The 14985-nt window shown below is 32.5% G+C and overlaps 1 protein-coding gene across 2 annotated transcripts in view; it reads left to right on the top strand.

The window, feature by feature from the left end:
- The window catches only part of LOC107439767 (uncharacterized), a 159263-nt gene that overhangs the window by 124319 nt on the left and 19959 nt on the right, over window positions 1-14985 (top strand). For both annotated transcript variants that reach the window (XM_043051795.2, XM_043051794.2), the window contains 7 exons: window positions 558-678; window positions 2556-2710; window positions 4558-4671; window positions 6158-6283; window positions 10173-10235; window positions 11096-11173; window positions 11669-11850. In XM_043051795.2, coding sequence (XP_042907729.1) covers window positions 558-678; window positions 2556-2710; window positions 4558-4671; window positions 6158-6283; window positions 10173-10235; window positions 11096-11173; window positions 11669-11850 — 839 coding nt within the window. The remainder of the gene's footprint in view (window positions 1-557; window positions 679-2555; window positions 2711-4557; window positions 4672-6157; window positions 6284-10172; window positions 10236-11095; window positions 11174-11668; window positions 11851-14985) is intronic.

Raw genomic sequence — 14985 nt, 5'->3', positions numbered from 1 at the left:
TTATTTTGTGTGCAAATTAGCCATTTTTAACTCAACATACAATTTTTTTGAAATATTTTGTCATAATACACTGTTGTAAGAAATTAAGAGAATTCGTAGACTCGGTCGATTATCTCTGGAACTATTGAACCGATTTTAAAGAAATTTGATGTGTACATACAATGATACAATACAAAACAACATTCAACAATTGTAATACACACGTATGATCATGCGCAACACTCGTTAGAGTCAGAAGGTATGAAATTGCCCCAGGACAATCGCCACAAAAAATTATAAACTGCCTTATTTCAAGTACATCAAAGAGGGGACCATACCTCATATCAACCCATTTTTGTTGATTATTCTGCAGTCGCTGACCATGTCACGCATGACCATGTGTGTGTCTTGCAATTGCTGAATAGTTATTTGTTTTGTATTGTATCATTGTATGTACACACCAAATTTCTTTAAAATCGGTTCAATCGTTCCAGAGATAATCGACCCAGTCTGTAAATTCTCTTAATTGCTTACACCAGTGTATATCGCTACCTATATTAGTAAGAATTTTATTGTAGGTGAGGGCCTATGCACCCCCCGACAGAATACAGGAAGCTGACCGTAGTCTTAAGTTAACTGTCAAGTTCTTAGAGATACTGGAAGATTTCTTCGATGTACCCTACCACCTTCCCAAGCTTGGTAATTCATTTCATCTTAAAAACCAAACACCTTTTCATTTTCATGCTTAAACGCTCAACAGTAATACCAGTAGAATACCAAAGTATAGTTTGTCTACGGTAAGAACTCCCCCAATAATAGCGCATTTTAGGAAGGATGGCTTCTCTTCACTGTAGGACTAGAGCCTAGAAATATATTCCCGACCGACTCAATGTCCACACCCCTACTTGAAATATTTATACCTCGTTACCATAGTCACCGCCAGACGAATGACTAGGGGAGTTCATACTTTAAGACAAACTATATTATGGTGGAATAAAAAAAAAAGCGTATTCGATAATTTAAAGCTCTCAAAAGTTGTATATCACGTGTTATTTTCTTCATTCCCCGTAAAAGCCTTAAAATTTATATTATTTTTTTTAAAAAAAGCATCAAATTTTTGTCAACTTTTCGAATTTTTAAAAATTGTCATATAAAAACAAATTACCAATCAAAAGTTGCTCATTTAATGAAATAGTAATCATGAATTGCTTCAGGAATATTTCCTATCCTTGCAACAGTCATAAAAATTATAAAATTTCATAAAGTTTTAAAAAACATTACCGAATTTTTAAATCAAATTGTGAGAAGAAAATGAAAAAATTTTACGAACGTTGTATGCAATTGTTTTCTGGTTCATTTTCCTATTTTCTCAGTTTAAAAAAAAAATTGGTGTGTTATTTATTTTTTATAGCTTTTTTCAATAAGTTCACACTCTCTTAATATCTTATTCAAATTTTCAGTCGGTAGTAAAATACTTTTTATTCAGCCACTCGAGTTCAATTACATTTTTTTAAAACTGATGATGTTAATACAGTTTTTTCAAACTCATTAATTAAATTAAATAAATTAATTTTAGTTTCATATGGGTGAAAAATGTTTAATTATTTAATAAAACGTAACTAAAATAAATTTTTTTTTATTAATCTAAGTAAGAAATGATTTAAATTTTTTTCTTATATTACTTTTTATCTTATAAGCTTAAACATTCCCTTGTTTCTGACGGATATTTCTAAATTATGACTAAATCAATAAGGCTGATACTGTAATACTTAAAAATAAATTTGGTCACTCATTTTTGAACTATATTTCTGAACTATATTAAGTTTTGAACTAACTCTTCATATCAAAATATATCTCTAACAGTTTATTATTACGGAGAAAGCGACATCTATTGACCTATGTTGGTTTTCTCACACAGAGGTTTGTCACATACATTCCTTCAAAATTTTATTAGATAACGATAAAATGAAAGCAATGTCAACTGTACTTACACGAACATTTGGACCAAATTCACCAAATTGTATCACGCTTTCTTTGTTCACGAGAGTTTTATGTTAAAACATCCAAAAGCGTCGTGACTATTTAAAGTAGTTTTTGAAGCTGTTGATGTGAAATAATCAAGGCTTTCTGTATCGATAAAGGCAAAGACTTAGCCTATCGTTGAACGGCAGTCATCTGAATAAGAACCCCAAAGGGGTCAAACGTAACAATCGACCCTCTGTTAAATGCGTATTTTACCATATGCTTTGAGAAAACTATCAATATATCGAGCATTTTTGAAAACATTAAACCAGAAAGAAATGACCCCTTTTCCTCAAGACCATAAGTCGATGGTTACGATAAAAAATGATAGAATTGAGCTACCTCAGCCACCGTATTCTCCACATCTTAATCTTATTTGCCATTACATATTCGAAAGTCTGAAAAGAGAACGCAAAGTAGCCAGGTTAAACAATAAAGCATTTGTTTGACGTTGTTTCGTTCTGTATTTAAGAGTGACCAAATGATAATAAATCACTTTTAAGGGAGGCTGTGTTGAATACCGATGTGTTACATGGGTATCTTTCTTGTTACAGATTCAGTGGCTATTCCAAGTTATACAGTACCTGGGATGGAACACTGGGGAATCATCACTTACAACGCCAAACGATTTCTGGAAGATGGGAACTTGACATCTCATCAGATGATTGTAGAAAGGGACAGAGTGATTGCCCACGAATTAGTACACCAGGTAATTGCGTCAAGTTCAAACTCACAAAACGTCACATCAACGTCAGCATGTATATAGTGTGATCCGTGATGGATCAGAGGATAGAGCGTTCGCTTTAAAAAGAGGTGAGCCGGGTTCGTATCCCACCGATGGATGGTCGTTACGAATTCCGCATCGTGCTTGCAAAGACCACAGTGTAGACGTAAAATATCCTCAATGGTAGACGAATTATGAGTTAGAGTCCCCTTGTCGTCAGGCTATCCGTGGTAGGCTTCCTGGTTTCCCTCTTCATGTAGCGCAAATGCTGGTTAATTCCATCTAAAAGTTTTCCACGAGGACAAAATTTCTCCCTTGTCTTCTGGATTGGGTTCAAAGTTACAAGGCTACGGAATTGAACATTAGTAGTCGGCTGTTCAACGACGGTTGTAAAATAAAAATAAAAAATCTTTTGAAGTAGACCGGTTTTTCAAGCAAGTTCATCGTTTTTCGTCTTCTTTTTTTTCTGTTAAAACTTTAATTTCTTTCTAACTATGCGACAAATGCTCGAACTTTAAAGGTGGTAGTCTTTTAAAATTGTATCATTAAGATTATAGAAATTTTTTTAGAATTTTAATCATTATTTAAATAAAAATAAATAATTATCAACCTCTTTTTCCTTACCGATTTCTTTGAAGAAAAAATCAAAAAAATTGACATATATTTTATTTTATTTAATAAATACAAGAAACTAAAACAAAACATAATACTTAATTTTTAATTTCAAATTTTAATTTTATTACTTATAAAAAACATTTAATTTAACATCAGTTTACTATTCCGAGTTATCAAAAGGAAAAAATTTAAATATTACTCCAGGGAAGTGATACGCCATTTTTTTACCCTTTTTTTCTATGTAAATTCAGTAATTTATGGTATATACAATAGCACAAAACACGTGTGCAGTCACACAATCCAACGGCAAAACTCGCAAACAAAACCTGGCAAGCTTCCAAACACAGCAGCTTATTATTATCATTTTATCTTCCGGCCGAGTAAAAACGTGATAAAACAAAACGAATTCTGCTATGCCCGAGTTTACTCGGGATAGTGAGGGATGTGGTTAAAATGTTTGCATAAAACTATAAACGAATCTTGATTGTGTGAAAGAAATTTCGTTTCCACTGAGGTATATATAAATAGACACGAAAGATACCAATCTCTCTCGATTGTAATACACAAAGCCCAAATTGTTTGATCAAAAGTTATTCAGGGTATTAAATTATTTCTTTTCACTCTTTTTTTTAAAAAAATATTTTGCTGCTTGCATTTTTTTTTAAATAAATTCTGTGAAGCAACCGAAAAAAAAACCCAGAATTTTGTTTTTTAAATGATTTTCATTCCAAGGGCAAAAGAGTATTAAAATACGATCGCACACCGTACACTTAAAATACGAAAGATCATAATTCTTGACGCTACTAAAACTTCAGTTGTGTGAAAAATTATTAATGTTGAGGAAAAATGTCATGTTTTAAGCTCTCAAAAGTAAGCACCTATTCTCAAGACTCACCAGACGTAATGATGAAAACCTAAGAAATTTGAAACAGACGGTCTACCGCAATTAACGTCTTGAGAATTTGTACCTGTTTTTGAGCACTTGAAACAATTGTTTCAAGCCCTCAAAATTAAGCATCCATTCCCAAGACTCACTAGACGTAATAATGAAAACATAAGAGATTTGATACAGAAGGCGTAACGCCATTCACGTCTTTAGATTGGGTCCCTGTTTTCGAGCGCTTGGAACAATTGTTGACTTTTTCCTTACCTTTTTAATATTGAAAGAGTATATCTTTCTGCTTAGGGATAATAATAAGTTCTTATGTTATGTGTAGTGGTTCGGCAACCTGGTGACAATGAAATGGTGGAATGATGTGTGGTTAAACGAAGGAGTGGCCACCCTTATCATGTATGTACCGCTGGGAAAATACTATCCCGCCATTACAGAAGTGAGTAACAGTTTATCTCTTTTTATAACCCAGAAAGCGTGTAATCTTAAAGTCAACCTTGTGTCGGTATTTTCTTTTCATTGTCGCGAAAATGTTTTTACTAAAAACCTTTTTTTCAATAAAGCAAAAATATTGCACTTTCAAACCTTTCCTCCTAAAAGGATTAAAAATTATTTTTTTAAAGTATTGCTATTTAGGTATAATGGTCACTTAGGTCCATCATTAAGGTTTATGTGACGTCACACGAGCGATAGGATCGAATTGCATTGTCCATTAAAATTGCATGACAAGGTGGAATTTAGCTGAGCTTTCAAGACTCCTTGAAAATAAACCTTATAATTACCTAGATTTAAGATTATGTTCATCGAAGGACTAGCTTCATGAAAGGATTTTTTCACTCTTGAAAACCCTAAGTCAACCTCGATTTAAGGTTTTTATACGGAAGGTAATTTTCCAAAGTATTGGATGTGGGTAATGTGCGTAGAATAAAGCAGAGTGTCTCAGATCTCGTTTTAAGGTTAGAAGGTTCGCACGTAAACCGTATTACAAACCTTTTTAGGCTTACATTCAAAGGTTTTTATTGAGTTAAAATAAGCCTTAATTTGCTGTATAGGTTTGTTGTTTTGGATGCAGGTCAGGTGTGATTGATTCTGTCGGTTCAAAGCTCTTAACCATCTTAACTGTAAACAAATTTTAACAAACGTTTTTAGGTTTACATTAAAAGGTTTTTGCTGGATGAAAATAAACCTTAATTTGCTATGTGGGAGCATATTTTATCTATCTCAATCAGCGTATTTTGACTCAGGTTCGAATTTCAGCGATAGCGGGTTCTGCTGACAAACAATAACCTCAGTTGTTTAACCTTTAGAATACTCCTTCCATAGTAGCCTCTAATCGTTGGAAGGTTCAGTGATTCCCCTCTCCGTGTTTCGCAAATACTGGTTAGTTCTATCGAAAAGTCAACTCTAAGACTAATTTTCCCCAATGGTTCAGGAGTTCTCTTGTCTTCTGGGTAGGGTTCAATACTACGGGGTTATGAAGTTAAATATTGATAGCCGTTCATTAAAAAAATGAGACCTTCATACCTTCCGATTCCAAAGAGTGTTGCGCACGATCTTGCGTGTGTATTACAATTGTTGAATGGTTATTTGTTTTGTATTGTATCAATGTATTTACACATCAAAGTTCATTAAAATCGGTCCAATAGTTCCAGAGAAAATCGACCCTGTTTGGAAATTCTCTTCATATCTTAAACAGTGTAAATTATCTTAAATTTAGGATATGAAACAGAAATCATTACAACTGACTCATTTCATTCGTTTTCATTTCGTTCATTTTCGCGCTTAATAATAATACATTATTTCCCTGTCAGCTTCGATGGCTATTTTTTTTTCAGTGTTTATATCTAAGATTTTATCAAAAGGAAATGAATGGCGACATTTGAATTGTCTGGAGAAAAATTAAGAATAAGTTTTTCTTTTCAAAGGTGGATGTTCGAAAGGTGTCAAAAATGATGTGCACGGATTCAAATATTGATTCTAATCCGATACTTCGAAATGTCACAACACCCAAAGAGATATCGGAAATTTTCGATGCCATTTCATATGAGAAGGTATTTCAACACTTTTTTTTTTCTATTAGTTTACATCTGCTTAAGGATTCTCTACTTTCTTCACCTTAGAAAATATATATAGAATTTTTCTTATTTATTGAATATCTAATCAGTATTTTTGTTTCATTGAGTTGTTCGTGAATTTGAAAAACTAGGGCATATTTAAAAGCTTCAAAAGTATTCTCAACTTCCCTCGAATATAATTCATTGAAACAAAAATATTAACTGAACAAATTCCATGGGTAAACAGGGTTTTCCGTCTGAGCGGACTTCATTCTAATACACTATACGGCCAAAAGCATCCAGACACCCGCAGTGGTATGGACTTGAATCCTGATGCACTTATTAATATGATTGATTGGTCCCTCTTTTGCATCTATGACATTCTGCACACACAAACTTTACCTCCAGTTTTTGATAAGACTTCCATCACAGTGAGTACTTGCAGTGAGGATTTGGCTGGCTACCTAATCTGCACTTTAATTCGTCCTAAAGGTGTGTTCTATGAGATCGGGGCTCAGAGAAGGCGGTTTTTGAACGCCTATTTCGTCAAACCACGCTTGAGAAATCCTCGATGTGTGAGTGAAGCAGTTGGAAATGAAATGGGCCTACTCCGAAATATTGTTATAGAGTTGGGAGTGCACATTGTGCAAAATGACCACATACGCATCTTAGAGTTCATGTTTTCAACCACAGGAACTAACGGACACAGACCAAGCCACGTGGACATCCCCACAAGTTTATACTCCCACCACCATAACAACCCAGGTGTCCGGATACTTTTTCCCAGATAGTGTATTAGCAAGTATACTTTTTATTATTTATTGGAGAAATCTCGCTTTCAGTCATGTATATTATTTCATACGCAGAACGATGTCCCAGAAATATGTCGGTATTGGAGCTTAGTTAAATGAAGAAACCAGGGCTCGAAAAAACTCAAAAATTTTACCCGTCCTCCTTTGAAACTAACCCGTAGCTTCTAAATAAATACAAATATAATTTTCTCTTATTTATTACAAACATTTATATAAATTGCACAATGAATTAGTAGTTACAAGGATTACAAATACTAGGATTACATTATACAGTAATAAAAGAAATACTAGGTTACTAATAGTAACCTAGTATTTCTTTTATGAAATAATTTATTTCTTTTATGAAATAATTTAAATGACAAAGGTCAAGTTATCTGGAATGTCAATTTATCCGAGGGTACAGCGTTTTTTAAATGAAACAAATATGACGTTTGCCAGTTCTACAATCAAGCCAATGATTTACAGAGGTTTCTACACAGAAATCTGAAAGAGGTTTTCCATTTAGGTAGATGTTCATGAATGCGTTTAATGCTTTTTGCTTAAGACCAGTAAGTAATGTGTCTTTTTGTAAGTTCCTTGCTGAAAAGCCCCTTTCAACCGCTGCAGTACTCCCAGACAGAGAAAACATCAATTCCACCATGCGCAGCATGTTGCTGTATTTCGAGATTAGAGGATCATTTTAGAAGTGAGGCGCTAGACTCTTGTAAGATAACAAGAATTGAAAATGTATCACGAACATTAACGGGAAAATGGCCGTCCGCGCGGACGCTGGATTCGAGAAATTTGTTGTCTGCGGGGAATTTTTGACAGCCGAGTACGGGCGGTTTTTCGAGCCCTGGAAGAAACCTAAGTTAGAAAAAAAATTTGTTTACTCTAAAAATTTAAAGTAATAATAAGGTATGTAATGGAAGAAAACTAGTTCGCTTTTTCAGTGAAAAGATAAAAACTGAACAATTACGGACTCTCATTTTTCCTTCGATGTATAATGCGTCAAAAAATAAAACACCCTCAATAAATTTTGATCGGGTTTTTTACTAGGACTTAATAGTTTGAGGGTGTGAGCTTAAATATGCTAATTAGTTAGTGCAGACGATATTTTCAGTTACGAAATCAGACGAAATCCTCACATTCACTGAATAAACTTTTAAATAAAATTTCTGATCCCCAAAATACAGTAGTCAAGCAAAAGTGTTTCTGTAAGCAGAATTTCTTGATGATGTAAATTATTAGTTTGTGTCATGGGGGTGAACTAACTTTAAAATGCTAAATTTAACAAACACCAAACTAGAATTGAAATGAAAATTTTTGAGACAATTCCGTTAAAATTAATACTTCTGCTTTGCTCAGTCTAGTATTAATGTTCATAATTAATTTGTAATGGATATTGTCCATTATCCTGCTAGAATATCTATGAGGCATTCTCCCCAGACTACCATTTTCACTATTCACCGTAGATACATTCTGGTGTATTTTGGACGACGACATTTCCAAACAACCGTCGCCTCATCTGATATTATAAACGATTCGTGAAGAAAATATAAAACATCTTGTGAGAAGAGTAGTTATCGACAATGTCAGCCTTCGTCTATGAAAAGATACCCCAACATAGAATCGAGTTAGCACGTCTTATATACAAGTGAATTGGAATTGTATTTTTGTAGCTGTAGATACACTTTAGTACTCCCCCACCATTATTATATCTGTGGTGGAATGCGATGAACGGATACCCCTAGTTGATTTATTGCTGTTTTGTGAGTAGCCGAGTGAGCTGTATTAAGATCACCGTACGTTTTTGAGTGGTGATCGTGAGAGCTGTATTAAGTTCACGGCCGTGGTCGCGCTTGTGTTGCCTTTAGCTGTCGAGTGTATACCTTGTACGTTGTGTGTGATCGAGACTGAGTAGCAACAAGCAGGAAGTCAACTGTTCAATGTGGATTATACATCAAAGTAGGCGTGTTCACATCACGTCCGGGGCACCAATGTGGGAATAGTAATTAACGACAATGTCAACCTTCAATTATGAAAAGGTACCTCAAAATAGAATCGAGTTAACACGACTTATATACTAGTGAATTGGAAATGTATTTTTGTAGTGGTAGATACACTACAAATCTCGACAATGTATAATTATTTTAATTTTAATACAACGTTTAGCACATTAAAGAATTATCTTTTTTTATAAATATATTTAACATTTTCAGCTTTGTTTCAGTCTATTTCGCTTCAGTCAGCTGTGGAAGTAGTACCATAAATTCAAGGCTGAATTTGCATCCCCTTAATCATAAATTATGTATCAATAATGGTTTTTATAAGCTTCATTAAATTTAATTTCATGTAGAGTATATTTATCTGCTTCTATGTGTTCTTTTGTCTTTATATCGTACTCCAAAAATTTATTCATCTATGCCCATCATTTTATTCTTTCCATTTTAATTGTATATAAATCGGATTCCAAAAATATTCTTTAGCTTCTACAAGTTCTAGAGAACATCAAATTTAACTGAGGGCATTTTGCAATTTAGTTGAAGCAAAATACGATACGAGCAAGTGCAACAAATGTCGGTACAATTTGACGGGAAACACATGAGCTCTACCGACGTTGCGTTTCCAGTATCGGGGACGATATAATTGATATCGTTAAACTGCTGGAAAGTGTGCAACCATATAATTTGCCTGACTCGATAACGTCAGACGACGTTTTGTTGGTATCGTGTTGTGTAATAAAAAAGCTGCGTTAGGTGAAAGCAATTAATAAACAGTTTTTCACACAGTTTAGAGTTTGAATACTTTCTTATTTATGGTTGTTTGACTGTTTTGTTGGAATATGGTAAAATAACAATTAAATAAATTGTTATTTAACCCGTTTTTCTGAGAAATTTCTACTGGTCAAGTCTTCAATAGGACATGTATTGTTCATGCGTCACAATGGGACAAGAGATTGATAAGTACACTTTTAATTTGTATGAACTAGACTTTGATATGTTATGTAATTTTTTGCTTCCTTGAGAAATGTGTTTTTTAGGTGAGTATGTTTTACCGTTTTTGGTCTCATATCGATATTTCTTTTGTTTTAGGGAGGTGCGGTGATGAAAATGCTCCAACACACATTAAAAGATGACTTTAGGAAGGGATTGACGGTAAATATCCATCATCAATTCTAAAATTGAGGCAGTTTTATCATTGCTTTTTTTTATGTTTCTTTTTTCTAAAGTAAACTTTAACTTTGATAGGTAACTTTGTTTTAAATAGTCAACTATTTAATGTATCTTTGTTATCCTTAACAAAGCGCTAAATTTAATAAGAAAAATGAATAAAAAGAAGTTAAAAAATCACAAAGTAATTTATTTCAGGTGCTACGAAACAATGTCTTCATTACGCTACAAGTCCCTGAAACAATTCAAAATTAAAATAAATAACTAAAAATAGTTTCATAAATTAAATTGAAAATGAATAAAGGAAAACGAAAAAATTATCATCTAATTAGCAGTTACAACAGCGAGGTGCTATTTATATTAGGGTAAAAAGCTCCCCCCCCCCACATGTTCTAGCATTCACATGGATACTTTACTTTGATAGCGAAAACTGCGTTTCTTTTCCCCTACATGTTCTAGCACTCCCTTTGATAGGGTAAAATTTACTTTTTTTCCTTACATGTTCTAGTATTCTCTTTGATACTTCACTTTGATCGGAGTAATAGCACTTCTTTTCCCCTGCATGTTCTAACACTTCCTTTGATAGGGTAAAATGCGCTTTTTCCTCTACATGTTCTAACATTCCCTTTGATAGGGTGTCTGACTCCGTCAGACAATTGGAGGATAAGGAACAACTTTGATAGGGTAAAATGCACTTCTTTTCCCCTATATGTTCTACCATTCACTTTGATACTTCTTTGTGGATACATCCGAAAGATTTAAATTTTTTCTTTTTACATATACCTCTGAATCAAAGTTGCAGGAATGAAGTGACTTACTTATAGGATGCTTTGTTTTTCTTTTAGAGTTTTTTGAAGAAATATGCCTTCAAGAATGCTGACACGAATGATCTTTGGGAGGAGTTGATGAACACATCTTCTAAAGTAAGTGCTTATGACAATTACAGTACTAGGAACAACTATAAACTAAGATGACGTACCACCATGCACCAATTAAAGAGATAAAAATATCGTAACCATAACAAAATTACAAACACAGAAATTAAGTCTAATCAAAATCTCTATAACCACTAACTAATTTACGATAGTTAATTTCCCCCATTTTCTAAAGCTTTGAGTATTGGTAAACTTTCTAGTAACTAAAGCTTTCTAAACTAAAGTTATGAGTGCAGGTGAACTTTCTAGTAACTATAGTTTTCTTAACTAAAGATATGAGTGTTGGCAAACTTACTAGTAACTAAAGTTAACTAAAGCCTTCTAAACTAAAGCTATGAGTTTTGGTAAGCTTTCTAACTTAAGCTAACTAAAGCTTTCTAAATTAAGGCTATGAGTGTTGGCAAACTTTCTAGTAACTAAAGCTATGAGTGTTGGCATCTTTATTTTCTTATAAAATATGCAAGGATTGTTAATAAATTGCAGCAGAGAAATGATGTGAGTATAGCAGAAATGATGGATACCTGGACTCGACAGATGGGTTTTCCCTATGTGCAACTGAAGAGGCAGGGATCCAAGCTTTATGCTGAGCAGCGTTGGTTTCTTCGAAAAATATCAGACACTTCGGCTGAGGAGATAGCTGAGAAACCAAAGTTTTCAAGATATGGGTAAGTTTCTTTTGAACTTCATCTTTACATTGCTAAAGAAATAAGCGATTGATTATATCTATCTCTTGGAAATGAATACCCGCTTGTAGTTTATTTGTGTTTCGAACAAGGAAGAAAAATGAGTTAGAATGTTAAGTAAAAACGAAATTAGGACAAATAAATTCTTTTTATAAAATATGAAGTGATATTTTCATTACTGAAGTAATTCTTTTTGTGAAATCGTAAGTCTGTTTTTCAATTGACATATTATTATTACATGAAAGGCAAAAGTCCACGTTCACTCATTGACTTATCTCCCACTTAACCGCATCCCTCATTATCCCGAGAAAACTCGGGTATGTATAATGCAAATATTTATTATTCCGAGAAAACTAGGGCGCAGCAGAATTTTTATTTACGGTTTGCTTTATCATGTTCTTACTCGACCGGAAGCAAAAATAATAATAATAATAATCTGCTGGGATTTGAAGTTTGCCATGTTTTGTTTGGGAGTTTTGCTGTTTGAATGTGGGACTGCACACGTGCTTTGTTATGGTTGCTGAATTTACATAGAAGCAAAAGAGTAAAAAAAAATGGCGTATCACTTCATTGGCGCTTCGAAAGTATCACTTTGTGTAGTCCCTTGCTTTAAAAAACTATCATACAAAGACTAATATTTAACTTCTTTCATTTACCTAAGATAACTCGGGATAGTAAACTGGTGGTAAATTTAAAGTTTTTAACGCATAAAAAAATCAAATTTTCATCTTATAACTGTGCATTATGTTTTGTTTTAGTTCCTTGCATTTAGTAATAAAAAAAATGTTAGTATTTTGATTTTTTTTCTCCAAAAAAATTGGTAAAGGAAATGGTTAATTCTCCTCTGAAGTCAGAAAGTTAAAATTTGAACCCTGCATTCTTTATGTGACAAACAATTGAAAAAGAATAAAAAGAATTGATCTTAATCAGATTATAATGATCAAGATAATTAGCAAATGTCAGTCCGCACAATCCTAAATAATTCGTTTATGATCAGATGGAAGCCATCAAATTTGGATTATATGTTATTTATAAGATGCAACGAAACACAAAACAAAGTAACTTCTTTTTGTTATTTAGCCTATGGTATTTAGCCTAACTGGCTGAGAACACGTTGCAATGAATGTAGAAATGTTCGTTATCAGATTATAAAGAAAAACTGAAACAATTCCATTTTGATGCAAGTGATTAGGAATAATCACTCATATTGTCCGTCAGAATAAAAGTCTCAAACTTGATCCATATGTTCAGATGAGCATCAACCAAAGAAAAATTTTCATTTGGTAATATCTTAGAATTAAGCCTAGTTCACACTAACACTAACTAACACGCTCCCAACCGGATTAACTAGGCGCCTTTAAACTTAAGAGTTTATGCAGGTGGCATGGTCATAACTACGCGGGACAGTAAAAAAATGGCCCGGGGGCCTCAACAGTCAAAGGGGGCCCCATATGAAGCGACCACTTCGCATTTTTTCAAAATTTAGTTTCTTTTTTAATAAGAAGGAAAATGCATGAAGACAGAATTGCAGAAAAGTTTTCTTTTTTGTAATTGCATATCTACTTTAACATNTAGGAACCAAATCTAGAACCCAACACTCGAAATTTTTGCTTTGTTACAATCGTACCCTGTTACAATTGACCCCACTCTCCGCTACTAATTAAATAGTAAAATAATAGTAAAATAACATTACTAATTAAAAATAAGAAAAATTATTCTTTGAAGCTATTTTCCAAGTAGGAAACTTCATTTTTGTCCAAAATTGAAGTGAGGGGGGTGGGAATGTGCTTCCCCCCATCTTTGCTAAAATAAAGTCAAGTAGAATTGGCACTTTAAAGAATAAAAAATGAAAAAGTTCAACTTTGATGTTATTTTCCAAAAGAAAATAAAGTTTAGTATTCAGCTCTTTTTTCAACTTTAAAGCTATTTCCGAAATAGAAGACTTTATTTTCCTTTGAAATTTAATTGACAGGGAGGATAATGTGCGACACCCTTTCTGAAACTTTGACATTCGCTATGATAAAGTAAAATAGAATTGGTAGTTTCAGATAAGGAAACTACTTTTTTTATAAAATTTTGTAGCTGTAACTTTTTCCTCCGAGACAAATACTTCTGTTTTTTTTCACTTTTTTTTCTCTTAAGACATCAAAATAAATAAAAAATAAAAATTATTTTTTTAAACATAATCGGTGTCATCAATTATTCCCGTTCTTAATGAAGTTTTTCTTTGGATAACAAGGAAACGTAAAATAAATTGATATCTAAGGATGTAAGCAAATGTTTGCATTAAATAGTTTAGTATATTTAAAATTGCGTATTTATGTACTGTTAGAATTGTTTTCTTCGAAATTTTACCTTTTATGTTCGCATATCAAAATTATTTCTATGGCACATAGTTAATGTTTATAATGTTTACTGTGCGTGTAGGGACTTTTTATTATTCTTTATTATATATTCTTAGAATTATTATTACTCATTTTATATTCTTAAAATTATTATGACTTTTATATTTTTAAAATTGGTACTTCAAATTGTTTATGCTTTTAAACAATTTTGTTTTCATTCAAGGTTGAAATGTAACTTCTAATTTTATAAAAAAATTCACATTTAATTAAATAAAGAAGTCGTATTTAATTTACAAAGGCTATAAATATTATTTAGTTGAGATTAATTGAAAATACGTTATCATTTGAAGCATTTTAGTTTAAATAAAAATCACTTTTTCAGTCAATAAAAAAAATAAGATTCTTCGAAAAAAAATATTTTATTTCGTTGCTTTGATAATTTTTTCTACTTTTACGAGAGACTTTCTAACGATTCTTTTTACGATCTTTATTTTATTGAAATGAAACTAATTTCAAGTCCTTTGCTTTCATTGACAAAAAAATGGGATATGTTTGCTTAAGTGCTTGTTGTCTTATATACTTAAGAAAAAAAAGAATAAAGATATATATTTCTTTATGTACTTAAGAAAAAAAAATTAAATTCTAAAAGCAGGGAAATAACATGTTTGGGTTGAGAATTTTTCGTTTTAATTTTCTACCTTCGTTTTAATTTACTATTTTATTCTTATCTTCTATGATAACCATATTAAGTAGAACAGGGCTGAAACACAAA

This window comes from Parasteatoda tepidariorum, chromosome 3, assembly GCF_043381705.1.
Source record: "Parasteatoda tepidariorum isolate YZ-2023 chromosome 3, CAS_Ptep_4.0, whole genome shotgun sequence".
Taxonomy (NCBI): Eukaryota; Metazoa; Arthropoda; class Arachnida; order Araneae; family Theridiidae; genus Parasteatoda; species Parasteatoda tepidariorum.
The sequence above is the reverse complement of the archived record's forward strand: the minus strand, read 5'-3'. Positions and strand labels throughout refer to the sequence as shown.